This window comes from Lates calcarifer, linkage group LG7_2 (assembly GCF_001640805.2).
Source record: "Lates calcarifer isolate ASB-BC8 linkage group LG7_2, TLL_Latcal_v3, whole genome shotgun sequence".
Classification (NCBI taxonomy): domain Eukaryota; kingdom Metazoa; phylum Chordata; class Actinopteri; family Centropomidae; genus Lates; species Lates calcarifer.
In genome coordinates, this window is record NC_066854.1 from 2,956,539 (window position 1) to 2,979,860 (window position 23,322).

A 23,322-nucleotide genomic window follows, 5' to 3' on the forward strand; every position below is an offset into this window, starting at 1 on the left:
ACAGAAATGTCACGTTAAGAAGGCCTCAAACCTCGGCTCAAAGATTAAAAATCACTTGTTAAGACAACAGTATCCTGTGGAGGAAGCACTGGTGGAGACGGTGGCAGAGATTTCATGTTGTTTGTTTTTTTTCTTTACCTCCAGGACATCGCCTCGGGGATTGACAGTCGGCTTGACGCACCAACTTGGCAGAGCTTCGCCCTGGAAAACAAATCAGATTTCCAGAGTGTAACATGCACGTTGTAAACCGCTCAGGCTCGAGTGCACGGATGTAGGTCAGCAAGTCGAACCTCAGGTAGATGGCAACACAAACAGAAAAGGACCTTTGATTGTCTGAAGGTTGCTTTATCTCCAGTGTATACTTCAGGTGCATCAACAACTGAAAATGTGCAACTGAGAGTAGACTTTACTAAATTATGTAAAGAAAAGTGAGTGATATGTGAGCTTGCAAATGGGAGATTCCCCAGTCCAAGCTGTAACTAGCTTAGCTTAGCATAAAGACTGGAAACAGAGGGAAACAGCTAGCCTAGCTCAGCGCTAAGGTAACGAATCCACCAAGAAATGACGAAATTAAAATGACATACTGGAACTATACTAGCAAATATTTGTATTTCCCTGAAATGTTAAACTGTTCCTTCATTTTCATTTCTGTATTTCTGGATGATTTGAATCGCCACAACATGAAACATCTGGTTATTTAGGTTGAGCTGACGTTATCCATGAACCACAAAGCAGTCAAGGTCAAAGTTCGTGCAACAAGCTGTAAAACCTACACCCTACATTTTGTACTTTTTCAGTTCTGACAACTTGTCTCAAACCTGCAAAAGCAAGAAAATCCTGAAAAGAAAGAAATGCTCGAATCCAGCTTTTTTTGTTTCTTTCATCAGTGCTCTAGCTGGACAAATTTAATGCAGCCTTTAATTAGCTGCATCTTCCAAGGCAAACTGTAAAAGCCTGAAGAGGAGGAGGAGGAGGAGGTTGGCCTTGAAATAAAGCAAAAAGAAAAAAAAAATGATGAAGGAGGAGGAGAGTGAGAGCAGGAGAGAAAGACATGGAGGGGGGCGCTTGTTTCAGTTTGCAGTAATCGCTCATCCAGGAGCCTGTTCCACTCAGGGATATTTGGATTTTTTTAGTCTGGATGCTGTAGCTCGGGGGTCGACCTCTGCCGCTCTCTCTCTCTCTCTCTCTTGACTTCCTCGTCTGATTTTGCGGCGGCCGTGTGAGAGGACGCTGCATGTCTGGCATGCAGACATGGGCCCCTCGTTACGCTCTGGGATTACTCTCTGCCTGGCCATCACCTTGGCTCAGGTGATTGCTGTGACCTGCCAAGAAGATTCCAAGAAAGGTGAGTGACACCCGCCCGGATATGACCTCTCCCTCTGTCTTCTGATTGGTTTTCTGCTTTGATACCTGATATGTTTAGATGCTGGCAGGTTGTTGCAAAAATGAAACAGAAAAAACACTGATAAGATTAATAAAAACAACCTGCATTGCTGCATTTTCAACGCTTCTAATGCTGGATAGAATCATTTTTTGCTGACTGTGAAAGATTCATGGTTGAGTTACTGAGTCCTGTAAAAACATTTGCTTTGATTTTTATGAAACTGTCATTTTTTATACGCTCCTGTTTGTTTTTCCCATTACATCCCTGCTTTATGATGTCTTCTTTTTCAAAAATTTTAGGATGTGGTTTGGGAAGTGTCTTGTCTCTTCCAGATTTCCTGCTCTGTGTTTTAGTGTTTATAAGTCCCAAATGCTCGGACCACACTGCGCCTTTGTGGTTCAAGAGCTAAAGGTTAAAATCACACCCACAACCTCAACCCAGAGAGGCTTATTACGCCTTAATGAGACACCGTTTGCTTGTTCACAGAGCGGTGATTAGGAGGGTGTTCTCATGGTGTGGACGCAAAACATCTGGCAAAAGCTGCAAACTTTTCAGGAATGAATTAGAAATCTGAAAGGTCATGACAAACTCCTGATTTCGTGCCTGCTGAAGCTGAAGTGGCTCCATCTCCACTTCCAGGCAGAAAGGAGATGTGGCTTTTCTCCTTCAAGCACGTCTTCTAAAATAAAAATGTCCCAGTGGATGTGATTCTGGGTCAAAAATACCTCCACCCCCCCGCACGCTGCACTAAAGAGCGCACACGGCTGGTTGGGCTATTTCAGTGCGAGGTCGAGACTGAATGAAGGGGTTTTGAACGCCACGGCTATAATGATGTGGCCTCGCGGATGGGATGGACAAAAGCAGGCCACTAATTTTGGTCAGACTTCGGGCCAAAGGCAGACAAGACACACCCAGAGTGAGAGGATGCTGGATATGAAATATGCCTCGCTCACTTTCATCACCACCACTGAAGCTTCAATGTATTTGCCTACATCTGAGTTGAAAGGTCGCAACATGTGCAGCAGCTGCTTTTAGGACTGAATATGTGATGTTTAAATGCAGCACTGATTAGTAAAGGCTGCAGTGTGTCCAGTGCACAGACTGGGAACCATGATAAGAACTGGTCCAAAACACAGTCAGACCCTGTGTTTGTAGATCTGTAGGAAGTGTAGAGAGCTGCTGCTGCTGTGTCACTTAAAGTACAATATGTTGATTTCAGTCGTCTAAGGAGAGAAACCAGTGAAGCTCAGGTGTTTTCAGCTGAATTCAGACGTTGTGTTTGTTAGGGAGCCAGGTGTGTTAGCTGTTGTTGTGAAGAAACAGTCTGCTGAGATTTACGAGCCTGGCTGTCAGCTTGTGAAGACGCTGACTGGCCATTTAAGGTTTTAGTGTGCTGCTGTTGGCTCGGCGTGTGCGAATGTGTGTGTTTGTTTCAGTGGGAAAAATGGAAAGAGACGAAGAGAGTCGAGATTTTAAGCAGCAGGATGAAGTTTGTTTGTATCTCACTGGATTTAAGATGTGAGGACGCAAAACTGGATTAAATGGGTGATTAATTAACTGCTGAAAGGCCTCCTGATCCTTTTCCTTTGTTTCATTTTGAGGATTTTCAGAGGCTTAAAAAGAGAAAATATCCAGTTGTTTGCAGGGAAAAAGAAAAAAAACCTCTATCTATAGCTTTATCAATAACAAGTCAGAAACACAAACATAATGTAGCATTTTGTAAACCTGCAATCTAAATTTCCCCTTTAAATGTGGAATAACGACAAGGAAAACAAGAAATGTTTTCCTTTTTTATCCCATAAATCACCTGGACATGATTTTTATTCAGCTCTCAGGTTGTAAACCGCTCGCCAAAGGTACAGTTTATGTGGTTTAAATATCATAATAAAAAGTAAAAGCAGGTTAAAGCAGGTCAGAAAACTGCATGGGCAGTTTCCACTTTAAAAAGAGGGCCCATAGTTGGTCATGGTAACTGCTCTCAAGCTGGAAATCTGAGCCATAATCACACAAACTAAGGTCAACTGACTAAAAATATAAGTGTTTAATCATAGAAGTCTGTAGATTATAACTTTTTATTTTCATTTTTATCTGCAAAGCTCCTTTTTTCCAGAGTATTGATTTATTCAATAAGAAGAAATCATCAGAGGGATGTAAAACCAATAAACTGCTAATAAGAGCTGAATAAACCTGCAGCTTATTGAGTTTTAGTGAAGCAGGTTTCGTAGCAGGAGGGTTTCTCTCCGGGTGTGGCACCTCCCAAATAAAGGCGAGCCACAAGTTCTACCCAAGCCCAACATATAATACAGCCGCTGTGGTTTCCCCTGAAATAACTCCCGTTTCTGAAAGCCAGCCTCTCTCGCGGGGAGAGGCTCCACCACATAATTAGTACTTAGGGACGTCACTAAACTGCCTGGAATAAAATATGCACACAAAGCCTGAAGCAGGTGGCCATATTTTTCTTTCTTTCTTTTAGTTTTGCACTTTTTCTCCTGATGGTTTTCTTTGTTTTGTTAAAGACTGATGGTACACACTGGTACACATCATCATCACATGTCGTTTTGTCTTTTATGAATTCAAACCTTATTTTTTTTGGAGGTTTGTTGATCAAAATTATAATTTAAGGTCTTAAATCACTAGTTTTACAGTTTATATTTTCAACATCTTGATTTGCAAAAAACAAGTTAGATTCTATGACATTCCTTCAGACTTAATGACATGTAGATGTATATTATGCACCGTGATGTGCTAACATGTAAACTACAGGTCTCATCTTGTTTTATTATCACAGTTGGAGCCTAGAGACACAGAGACATTAGAGATGATTGCATACTACCATACAGATGCATTTACAGCCAAGAGCTATTGAGATCAACCACAGTCTAGTCGCTGCCTGGCTGGATAATTGTGGTGCCTTGCTCAAGTGCAGGTCAGTGGCAATTTGCCTGAAAGAGTCTTAAAGTGAGGAGGTATCTCAGTTTGGAGCCACATCTTTGGTTTTAGATATAAATCAGTGTCTGTCATTTATCCCCTGAGGCAAATTAAAATGTTACCAACACACAAAACAGCAGCGCTTTTGTGTTATCACTGCACACAAGCCGTTAAAGACGTATGTTTCAGACCTTAGTAGTTGTGCATGTGACTTGTTGATGAGAAAAACCGATGCATAAAGAAAGACTCCAACTATGTAGTGAAGGGATCAATCGTATAGTCATGAATGATCTGTTGACTGACAGATTATGGAAATTTCACTGTTTAATTCTGGTTTTTGTGTATTTTCTTGTTGAGTTTTGTGTCTTTTAAAAGCATGTAGGAGCAGGGTTAGCAGACTAGCTTTACTGGTCACTGGTTCATGCTTTATACTTACATTTTAAATAAAATAAATAAAGTTTGGTGACTGGTGAGAGACAGGTTAAAAATAGAAGCTGATATATCCTGTTTTTTTGTCCCTTGTATGGGTTAAACTCCCATAATGCTCTTCTCTGTAGCATCTTTTCATAGACTGCTCATGCCTTAAATGCCCATGTCTTTGAACCTCCACACCCGCAGTTTAACATAGTTTCTCCTTTATAAATTTGAGGTCTCCAGGATTTATTTTTACCCTCCAGAGTCACAGAAGACATTTTAAAACCGGCTGAGTCGTACTTCTTCCTCTCTGTTTTACTCCACTACGTTTATTCTGTAGTTACAAATGACTTTTAAAAGTTAAGATTTTACACTTAAATTACATGGTGAGCTTCTATATTTCCTTATTATAGATGAAACAATAATATTAAAATGCTAAAATACAGAGGACTACATGGCTGATAATAATTCAGTATTATATATAAATATAGTGGAACACTAGCAGTGTGGTGTGTGGTATTTATTCTTTCATTGAAGTAAAGGATGTGACTACTTCCTGCACTTCCTGGTTGTCACAAGCAGAGGAAATTTACTGCATTTACACAGAGTATTTGATCGATTTCAGCCTGCTGAAATTTATTGTATTACTTAGTAATGGGCGCAGCCTACTGGCCAAAAGTGGGAAATACACTTGGCTGGCATTTAGTCTTTTAGGTATTGAGTTGTTTAGATGTTTTATGGAGGTTTGTTTATGGTAAAAGTTTTTTTTTTCCAGTTTTTATCCTTTAATTCATTGCTGTATCCGTACCCTCAAAAAACACATTTTTTTATTTTACTCATTTTTAAAACATTTTCCTCCCCTGGCTGATATATAATAATGTCTTCTGTGCAAAGAAATTGTCTCATGACCTCTGAAATACTTTGAAAATGTGGAGATAGCCAGTGAGAGTTTTGTGCATGGACGTCCGTGACTGCTCCAGATGTTTCACCGCTGCTCTGCTTGACTCAGACAGCTGTACAGAAAACGGAAAGGTCTACTCCAACTATCAGATATGGAGCCCAGAGCCGTGTCGGGTGTGTGTGTGCGACACGGGGACTGTAGTGTGTGAGGACGAGGTGTGTGAGGAGCTAAGTGACTGCCAGACGGCTGTGACCCCTGAGGGCGAGTGCTGCCCCGTGTGCTCCACTGCAGCACCGCCTCTCAGTCCAGAAACTAAAGCAGGTAAATGGACGTCAGCCTCATTCCCTCCTGCAGGGAACTCTGGTTACACTCAACACCTTCAGTCTCCTTTCAGTTAGTGCAATATCATCATTATGGAGGTTTTCTGTGTGCTGTTTATTGCTCAGCAGATAGAGAAGAGTGGGTTTAGCTCCACCTAACTTCAGCCTGAGAGCTAATCAGTGTAAAGACGTTCACCTTGCACAACAACTAATAACAAATTATTAAAAACACAAATTATTATAACAAATAACAGGATGCAGCAGGTTTTAATTAGAAGTAATATTCCTCTGAACATGAGTGAAACAAGCTACAGAATCACATACTCTGATGAAGTAAAGTTTGAATGAGGCCTGTCCCTGGTTTGAGGCTGACCTGCCCTGTAAGGATCATTTCTGCTGTCAGAGCTACCTCCTGCGTTTAAACAGGAAACAGAGCTGTAGGTGTTGTATAATCACACCAGGCCTCCTACACTCAGTACCCTTTGTCTCGCGCTCCAGTCGAGGTCAAGTATTGACTCTCGAGTGCCAGGATGCCTTCACCACAGGTTCTGCAATTTAAGCTGAGGAAACCAGCTTTCTCTGCATTGTTTTAACAGCGGAGGGCCTGTTGTCTCCTGTGTCCTGGTTTAAACTTGAGGTTTGAACTATTTCTGAGCTAGAACAGACCAGCTGCTATGTCTACACTTCATATACTTTAGTGAAAATAGACTTTCCTGCATCTCAGCTACGATTGAAAACCCCATAATGATGCTCAGACTTCAGCTGAAAGGGAATCACCCACGATACTGACGTGGTTGCTGTTCTGTCTCATGAAGATACCTGCACAGAAAACGGCACGACCTACTCCAACTATCAGATATGGAGCCCAGAGCCGTGTCGAATCTGTGTGTGCGACACGGGGACAGTGGTGTGTGAGGAAGTGGTGTGTGAAGAGCTCGGGGACTGCCGCACAACCGAGGCCCTCGAGGGCGAGTGTTGCCCCATGTGCTCGACAGCCCCACCACCTCCTCCTACTCCTACTCCTGCTCCTACTCCTGCTCCTACTCCTACTCCTGCTCCTACTCCTGCTCCTACTCCTACTCCTGCTCCTACTCCTACTCCTAGCATGGACAATAAAACTGGTAATAAATATTTAAGAACCGTTTTAAACAGATTTAAATGTGGGTCTGTGTGTTCTATAAATATCCACATTTACAAATCTACCTTGGGTCTGTTTTTATAGATTTTTATGTCGCTTCAGATCAACTTTCCTCTCAGTTCATTTCATTTTATTTGCATTTGGGACCAGCTCTTCAGTATATTCCTCTACCATAAGTCCATCCCTTACTCCACAGTTTTTGCATTTGTAGTTTTCATTCATGGATTTTGCATCACATTTCTTCGTATCTACTGTGTTGTTGTGTTACTGCATTTAATTTTCACATATTTTAAGTTGTTTCCACTGAGATCATGAGATGAAATGACCTTGTAATCACCTTTAGTCAGCACAATGCATCAATATGGGATTGAACAATCATAAAATGGCACCATGAGCTACAGTAGAACTTAAAACCTGAAGTTTAGTCATTATTTTTTCTCACTTGTTCTTTGCAGATGCTTGTAGAAATAATATGTACAATGTTCCTTACTTGTCCTCTAAAGTTATCAGTGAAGTGATGAGTTGTGCTGCAGTGGGACAAAATAAAACACATTAAAAGTGGTGTCTGAATTAACCATATATTTTACAGAACAGTGCTCTGTTGTCGTCAATGTATATGTCCATAACATTGTCACATTTAGTTGTAAAATGCTTTTTTTTATACCTTTTTTAAAAAGATAGCTGACAATTGGGCCATGATAAAATTCATTATTGTTATTCTAACATGTAAAACTCAGTTCACACTGAATAAACTCTCGACAATCCTTCCCCTAGTTGTCGAGACATTTCACCAAAAAACACAAAGAGGAAAAGTCAGAGCATCACAAAAATCAACAGGGAACATCATTGGGGAACTATGAATGTAAAAATGTTGTTATTCCTAGCGCCTAGAAATGCAGTGCACTTGCTGCCAACTGTATCAGCTAATGAAGAACAACTGACACCAGCTGCTGTTCTTTTCCACAAAGATTCCTGCACAGAGGACGGCAAAGTCTACTCCAACGATCAGATATGGTACCCAGACCCGTGTCGAGTCTGTATATGTGATGTGGGGACGGTGGTTTGTGAGGACGTGGTGTGTGAGGATGTAGGTGACTGCAAGACCACAGAGATCCCAGAGGGCGAGTGCTGCCCCGTGTGCTCGGCCCTGAACACTAATGCTGGTAAAAGTGAACGTCCTGAGACCAGGTTTTCTGTGGATGATGCATCTTGGTTATTTTCAAGCAGTCGATCTTCCCACCTGTGTCAGGACTGCTGGTGCTCTTAACCAGCTGTCACAGCCTGAAGCCCTCCTCTTCAGGCTCCATCCTGTGCACACCACCTCAAAATGTTGTTTTTTAAATCTATGATATTGTTCTCTGAGTTTCCCTTTGACTGTATTTTAAGTTTGCAAAAGGAATACATTGACTTTTTGCCTGATAAGTTCACTTCTCAACCAACTTTTGTGCAGCAAAAACACTGGTAGCAGTTTCATCTGCAGTTTAATGTTGATAAAAATGGAAATTAAATGCAACTTGTGGAGCTGCTGCTTGTTTTACTGCCACACAAACAACACTGAGCAAGTGACTTATTTACCAAATAAGGTGTATTCCTCTGGGAAATTGTACCATTTCCACCATGTTCTGTGTCACGTTGATATGCACTTTTATTTATGGTTATTGTCACTTTTATTGGTCTTTGCACTTACTGTGGGTTGTTTCCTTTTTCACAGTAAATAAGGCTTTTAAATTGAAATCAAAGATTTTAAATGGACAACCCTTTCCACTGTTTAAAGCCCCTATGTGTAGGACTAGGATTTGTGTATTTGGTGGCTCCCAATGAGATAAATGAACTGAGACAAGATAAAATCACAAAACAATCTGCACATAGGGGCTTTAAAAACAGGGCTACGTCTATTCTCGTGTTTAATTGCTGGCATAAAAGTTAAGCATGTCAGAGTATGCCATTAGTATTTAAAGGAAAAGTTTGGCATTTTGAGAAATATACTTTCTTGCTAAGAGAAGACTAATGCTGCAGCAAATACGAGGCTATGCCCAGCAACCAGTTAGCTTATCTTATCATACAAAAAAAAACTGGTTAGTCATTTATTTGTTGCTTTTAGATTTACTTTAAACAGAGGTTAGCTGTTTACTAAACTCTTGGCAAGAAAGTGAATAATCTCACAAAATGTTAAACTTTTTCTTTAACTTCTTCATTTGTTGGATTTTATGCCACGTGGTCAGCGTTACCTTCTAACACTATTTACTAATTGAATTTAATCTCTTTTTCATGAAGATACCTGCACAGAAAATGGGAAAGTTTACGCCAACAACGACATGTGGAACCCGGAGCCGTGTCGGATCTGTGTGTGTGATAAGGGGACCGCTGTGTGTGAGGATGTGGTGTGCGAGGACCTCGGCGACTGCCAGAAAACTGTGACCCCGGATGGCGAATGCTGCCCCGTGTGCTTGACCCCGGCGTCGCCATCAACTCCCAAAGAAGAACCCATGACAGGTAGATGTTAATCCTGTCAGTCTGTTGAGGACTGTTTGTTATAAAATCAATCACCTGTGTTTGTGTTACAGTTGCAGATGAGAGTAAAGGAGATAACTGCACAGTCGATGGGGAGATCCACCCTCACAACGACATCTGGAAACCAGAGCCTTGTCGTGTCTGTGTCTGTGACAACGGTGTCGCCATCTGTGACGAGGTGCAGTGTGAGGCCCTGTCCAACTGCGAGAAGGTCGTCACACCTGAGGGCGAGTGCTGCCCTGTGTGTGACAACTTCGCCAGTGTCGGCAGGATGATCGGTGAGATGAATTTACCTGTTATACCTCTGTCCAAACTGTCCAGAGCTGATTTTACCTGTTCAAGCCAAACCAGGAGTTTATTTAGTCACCTGTAGCCACACCTAGCAGTGATGTCCTGTTGTACTGACTCACTTTGAAGTACATTTTCACATCACTGCATCACTGAAACCGAGTTTTCAGTAGCTGTTTGTATCATTAATTCAGGTTTAGGAGAATGTGACCTGATGTATAAATGTAATTAACTTTCTTATTTCTCTTTTCCCCAAGAAATAATGGGCTTCAAGGTAAGTACTGAATCATTTTGACATGGATTTATCTAAAACAAACTGATGTTTTTAATCAAAATAAAAATGTTTATTGTTTCCCCTCCAGGGGCAGAAAGGTGAGCCAGGTGATATCCCATACGTAAGTAATGTTAACAGTGTGCAAGGCATGTTTTTATATTTATGTCTGTTTTTACATGCATTTTCCAAAAAATTAAAATACGAGTTTGTAAAGAAAGTTTTGTTTTTTCCTCTTAGGTGGTGGGACACCCTGGACCTCAAGGACCTGCGGTGGGTTTTTACTGCTTTTACTTTTGTTTATTCTAAACTATGTCAATGTGTATAACTGATATACAGGGTTTAAGAAACAGATTAAAGTAGGTAGCAGCAGGCTTTTTAATATGATCTCCCTTATAATAAGTTCTGTGCACCATTTTTGACACTAGAGGGCACCAATTAACTTTTTACAGAGTCGGGCAGACCACTATTTTAACTCTGCGACTGGAAAACACCTTGCACTTGTTATGTTGGCTACTTGCAATAAATATGTGTTGGTAAACCATGTAAACGTATTAATATTAGTGCAGGCAGAAGTGTCTGCAGCAACATTTGCTGCATGAACTCACTGCTCTTCAATATTACTTAATAATTTTATAATGCCATTAGTTTATCATTAATTAAGTATATTATTTTATGTGTTTATGGTTCAGGGTCCTCCAGGAGCCCAGGGACACACTGGACCAAGAGGCTTTAAGGGCAGGAAGGTAAGTCTGAATAAATGCTGACTGGTATTGTTAAAACCCCGGCATGCTGGGGGAAGGGGAAATAACATAAAAACAGTACATGGAGGCAAACTGGCGGCCGTTAGGGACCGACAACATCAGATGACAGCCACCATGATGAACGGCTTCATCTGGTTTTATTGTATTAACGTCATGTTGCGTTTGCGGAAACACTGAACCACACCGGACCTTTTGCGGCTAATCATTTTAAAGTCTATGTTATGCAGATTGAGCTGTGTGAGCGCTGGCCTAGGATTGGTGGAATCTTTTGTTGGCCCGCCCCCTCCCCTACGAGAAGAGCAGCGGCTAACTATTTTAAGTTCTATTTTATGCAAATTGGGCTGTGTGAGCGCTGGTCTAGGATTGGTGGATTCTTTTGTTGTCCCACCCCCTCCACCACGGCGAGGGCAATGGCTAACCATTTAAGTTCTATTTTATGCAAATTGGGCTGTGTGAGCGCTGGCCTAGGATTGGTGGAATTATTTGTTGCCCCACCCCCTCCACTACGGCGAGGGCAATGGCTAACCATTTAAGTTCTATTTTATGCAATTTAGGCTGTGTAAGCGCTGGCTTATGATTGGTGAGATCCTTTGTTGGCCCGCCCTCAGCCCCCTCTTCCATTGGACCGCGCTTGCGGGCCTTGCACCAATCCCAGGCCAGCGCTCACGCAGCTCAATTTGCATAAAATAGAACTTAAAATGGCTAGCCGCTGCTCTCCCCGTGGCGGAGGGGGCGGGCCAACAAAAGATTCCACCAATCCTAGGCCAGCGCTCACACAGCTCATTTTGCATAAAATAGAACTTAAATGGTTAGCCGTTGCCCTTGCCATGACGGAGGGGGCGGGTCAAAAAAAGATTCCACCAATCCTAGGCCAGCGCTCACACAGCTCAATTTGCATAAAATAGAACTTAAATGGTTAGCCGTTGCCCTTGCCAATGCGGAGGGGGCGGGTCAATAAAAGATTCCACCAATCCTGGGCCAGCGCTCACACAGCTTAATTTGCATAAAATAGAACTTAAAATGGTTAGCCACTGCTCTCCCCGTGACGGAGGGGGCGGGTCAACAAAAGATTCCACCAATCCTGGGCCAGAGTTCACACAGCTTAATTAGATTAAACTAGAAGTTAAAATCGTTAGCTATTAAAAGAGAGAAATTGGAGTTAGCAAGGTAAAACCACAATGAAAACATGAAGTGCAAGTCAGAATTAAAGTAATACTAATCACACACACCACTTAAAGCTTCAAAAAAAAGAAAAAGAAAGAAAATGTTGACTCGTAGAGCAAACAGTGCCACTGTTACATTAACTAATGAAGAAGCAGCTGCCCTGTATTCTTTCCTGCACTAATGAGCTCAGTTATTAATTGATCAATTATATGGTGTCTAAACAATATGCCTCCTCTCACTGGTGACTGTTTCCACTCACCCTGCAGGGATTCCCGGGGCCTCCAGGATTTGACGGAGAGCCTGGTGTGCCAGGAAATCCGGGAGAACCAGGACCTCCAGGACATCCCTCTCCCCCTGGGGTGAGGTGTTTTTTTTGTTTTGTTTTTTTAGCATCACATAACTTGTTTCAGTGTTTTATCACTGAAGTAGGAATACACTTGTTTTACAGAAGTTTAACCAATTTATTTTGAACTAATCTCTTCCCAAAAGGGCAACATAGTGTCACAGATGGCCTCAGGTTTCAGTGAGAAGGCTGGTATGGCTGCAATGGTTCAAGGATCAAGAGTGAGTGCTGCACAGTTGTACAGGAAAAAGCTATTTTAAATTATTTATTTTAATGATATACAATGTTATGATGTACAGTTCAAACTACAGTGTATGAAATCTCGTTATTTCAGGGGGAAGCGGGACCACGAGGACCTCCAGGGTCACCTGGATTACCTGTGAGTATTTGGCCTTGAAGTAAACCTTTAAAAACTTATTTTTTTTAATTCACAGTATCATTTATTTTCTCTGTTGTTATCCAGGGACCAACTGGTGGTCAGGGAATTCCAGGAGAGGCTGGAGATCCAGGACCAATGGTACATATTCCGTTTATTTTCATAAACTTCTTTAGACACCGGAGATGTTGAAGTTAAATTTAACTGTGCTGAGTTGTGAAAAAAGTGTGTTGCATTGCGTTTGTCCACAGGGTGAGCCAGGTCATCGGGGACCAGATGGACCACCAGGAAAACCTGGACTTGATGTGAGTCAATTATACAAACAGCCTCTTATAAGATGCTATTTTATATATATATATTTTCTGCTCATTATTATTGTTGTTACTGGTTCTGTCAGTGATTAATTTTATCATCATAATAATCTACGGTTAATTTCTAGCATTATCAGTAGTTATTTAACTATTTTACTTTTCCTACTCAGGGAGGATCTGGACCTGCAGGTGCTACAGGAGAACCAGGATTTCCAGGATCTGCGGTAACAAATTAAGTCATAATATTATTAAACATAACCCAGTGACACAATTAAGTTGTGATGAAAGAAGGGGGGATATATCTGTTTCCTATGAAGAACATTACATATAATTTTTGATCTTCCTTACAGTGTTACAATATAAATGAGAATAAATGTAAAATAAACTTACATTTAGTCTAATCTAACTGTAAAGATCTTAGAAAAATGATTCAAACTGACATCTAGTGGTTGTCAGATGACACAGCAGCAGGAACCTCCACAGTAAAATGAGAACAGCTTGTAAAAAGTCTCTTATCATTGATAAATTGGTAAATATATTTTTGGTTTTCTTTAGGGTGCGAGAGGCTTCCCAGGACTTCCAGGTCAGCCAGGACTGAAAGGACACAAGGTGAGTCCCAAGTCCTGCATCACCAGTGAGCCCTCAGTCTTATATTTCTTTGGTATTGTCCAGAACTTACCTGTTTTCTCTTTAACAGGGACATGGTGGGCTTGTGGGGGCAAGAGGCGAGCCTGGAGCAGCTGGACTGAAGGTACGAACCTATCACCTCATCATGTGCCTCAGATTCTCATTGTTGATGCATTAGACGCAGTTTAAACCTGCACTGTCTTTGTGTTTTACAGGGTGCATCTGGTACACCTGGTGCTATGGGTGCTCCTGGTGCACTGGTAGGAAACACACACAGTATAAAGACCATCACAGTATTAAATCCAGAATCAGATGTCAGTCACACAGATGTTGAGCCAGTCCTCTGTTTCAGGGTCCAGCGGGCATGCAGGGAGAAAGAGGCAGAGCCGGCCCCACTGGACCCGTGGTAAGAAAATAACTCATGTGAAGTATATCCATTTAAAATGCAAACATGCAGAAGCTGCAGGATTGAGACATTTTCTTTCTCATTAAGGGAAAACGTGGAACACCTGGTGACACCGGCAAACCAGGTCCTCTGGTAAGGACTGACTGTATAAATGAATCATGAACTTTAAATCTCTGAGCTGAAAACCAAAGTACTGTATACATTTTTCTTTAATTACAGGGTCCTATGGGAATCCCTGGTATGCCAGGATTTCCTGGTGGTCCAGGAATAAAGGTGAGACTGTCTATAGACAGTAATTGTGGCAGTCATGTCAATATTTGGTAAAATATTACAGCTTTTTCTCCTTTACCTGATCAGTTTACTGCAAAATCTGTGAGATCTTAATGATAATTGATGACCTTGATTTGACTTAAAGGTATTTCTCTGCTTTTAAATTTGAGGTTTTGGCAGAAAGGGAGAGTCGTTCCAATAACAGTCACTGTTAATTACACAGATAATTATCTGAATGAACTTTTTGTTCATAGAGAAACGTTAGACTTGGGTTGAGTTTTTGAATGTGACAAAAGATCTTGAAAGTCGTCAGAATAGTCCTTGAATTGGCCCTGAAGCTGTCCTTTGGTGCAGGGTGAAGCAGGACCGACAGGTGTGAGAGGAAGTCCAGGACGGCAGGGACCCAGAGGGGACCCTGGTCACGTGGGACCACAAGGATCAACAGGACAGCAGGGTGCAGAAGGATCTGATGGACCTCCAGGTGCCCGTGGTCAAACAGTAAGTCTGACTCTGTAGCTTATGGACACTAATAGATTGTTAAAGTCCACTTCCAACACGTCTTTGTTTGTAGATCTGTGACCTTTTAGTTAATACCTGTGACTGCTCCTCCTCCTTCACAGGGTCTGGCAGGTGTTCAGGGTCCATCAGGTTTGCTGGGCCCACCTGGTCCCCCCGGCCCCCAGGGAACTACAGGAGCACCAGGACCAAAGGGCCAAGTGGTATGAGCTCTGACCTCCTCTCGTTTCTTTGATGAAAAACTTACTTGTAACCTTGTGACTCTTGTGGGAGCTTTAATGTTTTGAGCTTTAAGGTTTTGTGATCTTGTGTCACAGGGCGATCTTGGTGTGCCTGGATTCAAAGGAGAAGCTGGACTCAAGGGAGAGAGAGTAAGTAAAAAAAAAAAAAGAATGGATGTTCTGTGTTGGTTTGTCAGAGGAGCGATTGATTGGTTATTGATTTCTGTGTGATGTCAGGGTGACCATGGTACCCAGGGTCCAATGGGCCCGATGGGAGAGGATGGGAAGCGTGGACCACGAGGTGATGCTGGATCCATCGGGCCTCCAGGACCTCCAGGAGAGACAGTGAGTCAACTTTCTTCATCCTAAAAAAATATAATTTCACGTTGCTTTAAGCACAGAGCAAGGTCTGTGGAAATTTATTAAAAACTCCAGCTGGGAGTTTAAAAACTCTTCAAACCCTGATTGTTTTAGGGAGCTCCAGGAAATCGAGGTTTCCCAGGTGCTGACGGTTTACCTGGCCAAAAGGTGAGTTAACTTCACCTCAAAATATCTATGGAAGCAGAATTTAACCACAGTTTTTATTACAGTTATTCTTGAGCGTGTCTTTGAGTTCCTGTGGTTTTGAACATTTGTTGTGTGGCCGAACAGGGAGCCCAGGGTGAAAGAGGGCTGCCGGGGTCACCTGGTGCCAAAGGTTTAGATGGAGATCCAGGACGCGGTGGAGAACCAGGTCTAACAGGAGCTCGGGTAAGACATTTTTATTTAGTAATAAACTTTCTATGTGGCCAGACTGGTAGGTGCATTTCATGCTTCCCTTAAACCTGGACCCTGAAATACACCGAGTCTACCTGAAATGAAATGGGAAGGATCGGGAATACTGTTTAATATTTAGAGCTATAATATAATATGTATAAAATATTTACTTTTGAGGAGAAGATGCAGCTTCAGAGACGGGTATCTAATGTTGGTCTGTATCTCATTTCTCAGGGTCTGACTGGACTTATCGGAGCTCAGGGAGCAGAGGGAAAACAAGGCCCACTGGTACGCCAAAACCTTTTGTTTTCACTTCTCTAGAGTGCGGTATGTGTGGCATGTGTTGCATGTGATGGCATGGATTTAATTTGTCATTCCAGGGCTCAGCAGGAGAGGACGGCAAACCAGGCCCGGCCGGTTCTACTGGAGGTCGGGGTCCAGCTGGACAGATGGGCCTGCCAGGACCAAAAGGCTTCGCTGTCAGTATGAATGAGTTTTTAGATTATCTGACAAATACTGTTTGTAGACACCATTACAATAATCTTAAGCTTCACGGAAACACAACAGACGACGACTTCTGTTCCTGTCGTTTCTTCAGGGTGATGCTGGGAAGATTGGTGAGGCTGGAAGTGCTGGACCTCCAGGTCCAAGGGTAACTATCACTATTAATATAATACACTTTATTCCTCTTACTCCATTCTCTTCATCAACGTACAAATATACTGACAAATACTGCACTCTGTGTTTCAGGGACTGAATGGAAAAGACGGAGAGGAGGGGGCTGCTGGTCCAGCTGGCCCGGCTGTAAGTATCCTGCTTTGCTGAGAAAATTATTAATGATTTAATAACAATGAGTTAAGATTATATTTACTTTGCTTCTTTGCAGGGTCCTGCAGGAAAAAGAGGAGAGCAGGGACCACAGGGACTGCATGGTTTCCAGGTAAAAGTCTATTATTTTACAGTGAATATTTTATAATAAATGTCTTTTATTTACATATTAATTTGTTTGATTTCCATTTTTCTGATTTAGTTATTCCAGCATTTTAATGAGTATATTGATATTTGTGTCCATTATTGTCGACTAAAAGGTGTGCTGGTGTTTTTTAGGGTTTGCCGGGACTTCCAGGCCCACCTGGAGAGGCAGGGAAACCAGGTGATGAGGTATGATAACACAAAAAAACCCTCAATTTCTTAACATACACAGTTAAATTCTGTTTCATTTATACACTGCACAGTGATGTACCATCCCTCTACTGGACAATCTTCATGTGATTTCACATTAAGTGTAATTTTATTGTATTTTTCCAGGGTCTTGCTGGAGAGGCAGGGGCTGTCGGATCTGTTGGTCCCAGGGTAGGTCCATTTGTTTCATTAATTACTGCTCCCTGAATACCTGTGATTAAATTCATCATGTTTGGCCTTTTAGAGCAGTCAGACATTGCTGTATGTCTTTATCCCCTGGTTGTCCTTGTAGGGAGAAAGAGGTCCTCCAGGGGAAAGAGGTGAAATTGGACCTAATGGGCTCCAGGGACCCAAAGGTAGTCCAGGCACACCAGGACCAGATGGGCCAAAGGTATCATCCCCATAAAACCAAGATCAAAACTCTGCATAATTCTGAGTTTCTGTGTGTAAATCTGTGATACTTTCTCGTGTATTTTAGGGCAACCCTGGTCCAACAGGTTCTCCTGGAGAGCCAGGAGGTCTAGGACTTCAGGGGATGCCAGGGGAGAGGGGCATTCCAGGACCTTCAGGCCCCAAGGGAGATGCTGTAAGTTTGAGTGATGTCAAAAGGACTTCTGGGAAATGTAGGAAATCACTAGGAGAGGAGGAGTTTCAGCTTGTTAAAGGAGGATGAACCTGAGCCGCTGACGAGGCTGATTTCTTCTAACAGGGCTCGATTGGAGATAAAGGACTGGAGGGTAAAGCAGGAGCTGACGGTGCACGGGTGAGTCGTCTCAACACTGACAGAATATTTCACTTGGAAAACAAACATAAGTTTTCATTTGTCTGATGTAGTAATAATATAATATAATACTCTAATATATATTTAACAATTTCTAATTAAAAGGGACTTCCTGGTCCTGTTGGACCTGTTGGATCCGGTGGACCCAACGGAGAGAAGGTGAGTTCAAAAGCACAGTTTTTAGCCTCTATTTTAAACCTGAAAATGTGATGGTTATGGTCATGTAACTGGCCGAAATGAAGATATGAACCTCAAGCAAACTTTAAAACATCAAGTCTGTCAAGTTACTTTGTTGATTCTAGTTTTAAATGAAAATGTTCCTTTATTTCAGGGTGAAACCGGCCCACCAGGACCTGCAGGACGCAGAGGCTCAAGAGGAATCGCTGTCAGTGCAATATTTACTTCTCCAACTGATATGAAATTAATGGGAAGTTTGATATTTCTCTTGATAAAGTGTGTATTTGTGTGTGTGATGATCTTAACAGGGCTCCACCGGTGAGCCTGGTCCAATTGGTGCTGCTGGCTTCGCTGGACCTCCTGTAAGTGTCCACCAAACACCGAGCAGTCACGTCCAAAATATACCAGTGAATAAACCGATAAAACCCAAGAGTTAACCACATCACTGCATTTCTATTACATTTGTCTTTCCCAGGGTCCTGATGGTCAGCCTGGGGTCAAAGGTGAAACAGGTGAGCCCGGTCAGAAGGGAGAAACAGGACCACCTGGACCACAGGGAATGGCTGGAAAACCAGGAACACAGGTACACAACAAAAACGTGACGTGACACGAGTGAATAATCCAAATAACTGTGGATTAGAAGCTTCCAGAGATTTTGTGATATTTTCATGTAAATCAACATGTTTTGGTCTGAAATGATCATTTAAACGTCCTGTAAAAGGATGAAACAGACATTTATATTTATAATGAATTGATATTTAAGTGTGTGTGTGTTTTAGGGACCTGTCGGTGTGACTGGGTTGAAAGGTGGCAGAGGAACCCAGGGTCCAACGGTGAGTTATTCAAAGCAACAACTTCACACAGTGTCAGTTTCTTTCTTTATATTTTTATTCAGTTTTATTCCACAGAGCTCTGTGCTTCTTAAGAGACGTGTTTTCTTGTTCTTCTACAGGGCTCTGCTGGATTTCCTGGGTTACCTGGAGGAATTGGACCACCTGGCTCTATTGTGAGTTGCATTACATTTATTAAATAACACATTAAATTTACTGCCAAACTTCAGCAGGTATGAGATTTGTATTTCTAAAATGTGTCTGTGTGTTTTCAGGGTGCTGTTGGTGCAGATGGGCCCATCGGTGCTCCAGGAAAACAGGGCCCTCCCGGGATCCGAGGAGAGAACGGATCTCCAGGACGTCAAGGGGAGACGGGACCCCCAGGTCCGCCGGGCAGCCCAGGAGAGAAGGGAGACTCCGGGGAGGACGGTCCTCCGGTCAGAGAACGTTCTGTGCTGATCTTCATGCAGCTGGAGAAAAATAAGTCCTGATGATTCACACACTCGTCTGCTCTTGTGTTTCTCTGTCAGGGGCCTGACGGACCTCCAGGACCTGCCGGCGCCGTAGGACAGCGAGGTGTTGTGGGTCAGCCTGGACTTCGAGGAGAGAGAGGCATGCTGGGACTGCCAGGCCCTGCTGTATGTAATCCAGACTACGTCTCTGTAAATCACATTTCACTGATAGATTCATAAGTGGAAAATGTTTAACTTTGTGTTTCTCTATTTCTCAGGGTCCACCAGGAAAACCCGGAGGCCCTGGAACTCAGGGGGGCAAAGGGCCTGCTGGTGGAGTTGGGTTACCAGGAGCTACCGGGCCAAGGGGAGACGCCGGCCCCGAGGTTTGTCCTTTTATTTTAGGTGTTCAGCTGATGTTTTTTCATCTGTAAATTCTCCTCAGATTAAGAAAATATTTGAGAACAACCAGGAAATTTCGGTGGGAAATTGTGACCGAGAGCTCGTCAGGATAGATTTTTATTCTCTTGTTCATCATCCTCTGTGGTTATTCAGGGTATTGCTGGAGCAGAGGGGCCTCCTGGTAAAGACGGTCTCATAGGGGAGAGGGTAAGATTAAATACACAGTGTTTGTGTGCTATTTTTTATCACGTATAATACCATTATACAGCCGTGTAATCACTGATGTGTGTTTATGTTTCCAGGGAGAACGGGGAAATCCTGGTCCAGAGGGTCTGGCTGGTGTTACAGGGTCTCCAGGAACTGAGGGTCCGGTGGGAGACACCGGCAGTCCAGGACCAATTGGAGAAAATGTGAGAAATACAACTAATTAAATGTAATATTCTACATCTGTCCGCCACACATCAGCAGCTCTGTCACGTCTCTTTGTGTGTTTTGAGTTTAGGGTGCTAAAGGCCCCGCCGGAGCCCCAGGACAACCAGGAGTACGGGGGAAAGTGGTAAATACGACCTTATTGATACCCAAAAACAACAACTCAACAATTTGTTTCCAATAATTTGTTTAACTGTGGCCCTGTGTCTGCTTTCAGGGCCCTCAAGGACCACAGGGGGAGAAGGGGGCAGCTGGAGAACAAGGAGAGAGGGGTCAGAAGGGACACAGAGGTTTCACTGGCCTCCACGGTCTCCCTGGAATAGCTGTAAGCAACATGTTGATTATTTAGGCAACTGTGGAGGTGGAGGGAGTTTAGGTGCATTTGTAACATCCCATTTTTTCCCATTTAACCTTCACAATAACACGGAAACTATCAAACAGTTTAATGTCATTCTTTTCTCTCTCAGGGTGCCACAGGAGATGCAGGAGCTTTCGGTATTGTTGGACCAGCTGGACCCAGGGTAAGTGTTTAATCACACCATGCAGGAAATAAGTAACATATAATGTGCATTATTTCTCAGTGTAAATGTTTAAATGTTTTACGTCCATACAGGGGCCTCCTGGAGTGTTGGGTCCTCCAGGAAAGGAAGGAAACATCGGCCAGCCTGGACCAATGGGCGCTCCTGGAAGCAGAGGATCCAGTGGAGACATCGGGGCACAGGTAGGCCCAAAATCTTGTCTCTTGATAATGATATATATCATGTTCTGTAAATTCAGTAAATGAATAGTTTAGATATCATGGGTAGAAGAGCTTCTTACAAATTTATCAAAACTATCATGTTTAGCCTCAAACAGACTGAGATATCTTGATCTGGACCAAAGTCTTAAATAATGAGTCTTTTCTTTTTCAGGGTCCACCTGGTGAGCCCGGACCCCCTGGCCCTCCAGGCTCCCCAGGACCTCCCACCGCCATTGTTGAAGACCTCTTCGTCGCCCCAGCAGATTACGACGGCGGCAACGGCGACGTGCCAGAAGCCGTGGAATTCGTCGAGGACTACGCAGGGGCTGATCCTCCTCCGCCCCCGGAGTTCAACAAAGACGAAGCCCTTCCCAATAAGAACTCAGCGGCCATCCTCCGCGCGGACACCGGAGTCCACGCCACACTCAAGACCCTCAGCGGACATCTGCAAAACCTCCGCAGTCCAGACGGCAGCAAGATGAACCCCGCCAAAACCTGCCAGGACATCAAGCAGTGTTACCCCCAGAAAAAGAGCGGTGAGGGTCCTGTTTGTCTTTTCTTTTCTACTCTTCTCTGCTTATTTAGATGCTATTTTTATTTTCAGACCAGCATCTCCTCTCAGTTATTCTTTTTGTGCCTTTAATGCAGGTGAATACTGGATTGATCCAAATCAAGGAAGCACAAAAGACGCCATCAGGGTCTTCTGTAACATGGAAAGTGGTGAAACCTGCATCTCAGCCCGTCCAGCAAACATTCCCCGCAAGGCCTGGTGGACCAAATCCAGTCCCAGTGCCAACAAACCCGTCTGGTTCGGAGCCGACATGAATGGAGGAAGCAGGGTAAAAAAATCACGAGCACGTTGTGTAAAGTCACTGTTGGGGTGGTTGTTTTCCAACCGTGGTTTGAATTCTAATTTCAGTTCAGCTACGGAAACAAGGAGGAGCAGCCGAACGCGGTGGCTGTTCAGATGAAGCTGCTGCAGCTTTTGTCCAAAGAGTCGCACCAGAACATCACCTACCACTGCAGGAACAGCGTGGCCTATAAGGATGAGAAGAACAGCAACCTGAAGAAAGCTCTGGTCCTCAGAGGCTCCAACGGCCAGGAGCTGAGAGCACAGGGCAACAACCGTCTCCGATACGCCGTCATCGAGGACAGCTGCTCGGTAAGTCGAGAACAGATGACCTAGATTTGATGAAAAATCGATTGGGAGAACATGTCAGGTGATTTATCTTGCTTTCTTTGTCCCCTTTAGCAATCAAACGGACAGTGGGGCAAGACAGTGATTGAGTACAGGACTCAAACTTCAGCCAGGCTGCCCATCGTGGACTTGGCCCCCATGGACATTGGAAAGCCTGATCAGGAGTTCGGCCTGGACATCGGCCCTGTGTGCTTCTCATAAAAACACACCCCCTCTCTTCCCCCCCGACGCAAGAAGGACTCAAATAGCCCTTTGTAGAGGAGTAACATCACCACCAGATATTATAGCATATGGACTCCTCTTCTCCGTGAGTCAATAAAGGTTCTTCACACATGGCTGCATTTCCCATGAGCTGTTGCAACACAGTGTTACTGTATCTGCCAGACGACGGCGAGCTGTGTGATCGGTGGGACGCTGACATAATTTATTCACCATGTCAATACATTTACAATCTAGAGCACAAGTACTTTACAGGGAAATGCATGTGGGAGGAAAAAAGAAATGTCTGAGGTGCTAACTAAAGAGGAAAGAAAGCAGGAGTGTAAACTTGCATAAACTGGAAAAACAGCCAGTAATATTAAAGCTTAAAGAGATGTGATGTCTTTAGTGGGAATTTTTGGGAAGGATCGAGTGAAAGCCTTTTTATTTTTTACTAGCGATGGCTTTTTTCCAGTAAACGCACGTCCCGAGGCCTGGATAGGGCAAGAGTTTATATGGCAATGAGTGTAGTTCTTAATTTTAATGGAATAAAAAAAAGAAAATCATGCTTGAACCTAAATTATTCAGTTCTGTCCAGGAACTCATTTACTCTTTCAACAGGAAACCTTTGTATCTCCTTTTAAAACTCTAACTGTAAATGCAACGTATGACTGTAAATTGCAGATTATTTGTTTATTGTTGACTGTGGATGTGGAATAAATGTCTTTCTTTGGAATGACTGTGCTCTTCCCCACAAACTAAAGTAAGGAAATATTTAATAAACTCTCAGTTTCCCCCTCGTGAGCAGCAAAAACTTTGCTTTGCAAGTGAATTTAAATGAGCTCATCTCACCACTAGAGGGAGACAAAGCTTTTCCCAGCAGGCATCAAATCACAGTTAAGTGGTTTCACCTGATGTTTCAGGTGCAACAAATCCCTTGTTAGATGGCTGACATGAAAACCCAGCAGAGCTCTGGAGGTTTAGAACAAATAAACCTGTGCTTTGTAATAAATTAATACATTTCA

At 43.0% G+C, this 23,322-nt stretch overlaps 1 protein-coding gene across 4 annotated transcripts; it reads left to right on the forward strand.

Annotated features, from left to right (window-relative positions):
* Positions 1-1,040: 1,040 nt before the first annotated feature.
* Positions 1,041-23,322, forward strand: col5a2b (collagen, type V, alpha 2b). 4 transcript variants are annotated; one of them, XM_018661091.2, is made up of 55 exons: positions 1,041-1,345; positions 8,054-8,248; positions 9,360-9,578; positions 9,650-9,874; positions 10,142-10,158; positions 10,247-10,279; positions 10,396-10,428; positions 10,848-10,901; positions 12,350-12,442; positions 12,573-12,647; positions 12,761-12,805; positions 12,890-12,943; positions 13,054-13,107; positions 13,284-13,337; positions 13,669-13,722; positions 13,811-13,864; positions 13,956-14,000; positions 14,093-14,146; positions 14,234-14,278; positions 14,366-14,419; positions 14,771-14,914; positions 15,037-15,135; positions 15,250-15,303; positions 15,391-15,498; positions 15,628-15,681; positions 15,805-15,903; positions 16,144-16,197; positions 16,290-16,388; positions 16,508-16,561; positions 16,660-16,713; positions 16,796-16,849; positions 17,017-17,070; positions 17,218-17,262; positions 17,384-17,482; positions 17,570-17,677; positions 17,801-17,854; positions 17,978-18,031; positions 18,204-18,257; positions 18,358-18,411; positions 18,525-18,632; positions 18,829-18,882; positions 19,002-19,055; positions 19,155-19,316; positions 19,410-19,517; positions 19,610-19,717; positions 19,887-19,940; positions 20,036-20,143; positions 20,236-20,289; positions 20,380-20,487; positions 20,630-20,683; positions 20,776-20,883; positions 21,074-21,437; positions 21,550-21,740; positions 21,821-22,063; positions 22,154-23,322. In XM_018661091.2, the coding sequence occupies exons 1-55, from the start codon at positions 1,252-1,254 to the stop codon at positions 22,298-22,300; spliced, it is 4,971 nt and encodes a 1,656-aa protein (XP_018516607.1). In that variant the 5' UTR covers positions 1,041-1,251; the 3' UTR covers positions 22,301-23,322. The 4 variants fall into 4 exon arrangements, with proteins under 4 accessions (XP_018516607.1, XP_018516609.1, XP_018516610.1 ...); XM_018661093.2 differs by lacking the exon at positions 8,054-8,248; XM_018661094.2 differs by lacking the exons at positions 1,041-1,345; positions 8,054-8,248; positions 9,360-9,578; ... (3 more) ...; positions 10,396-10,428; positions 10,848-10,901 and adding an exon at positions 11,844-12,086.

Coding starts and splice junctions, on each gene's coding strand:
- col5a2b (XM_018661091.2), top strand. CDS start 1,252: ATGGGCCCCTCGTTACGCTCTGGGATTACTCTCTGCCTGGCCATCACC. Junction 12,648..12,760: donor CAATGGTTCAAGGATCAAGA/GTGAGTGCTGCA, acceptor TCGTTATTTCAG/GGGGAAGCGGGACCACGAGG. Junction 18,883..19,001: donor GAGGAACCCAGGGTCCAACG/GTGAGTTATTCA, acceptor GTTCTTCTACAG/GGCTCTGCTGGATTTCCTGG.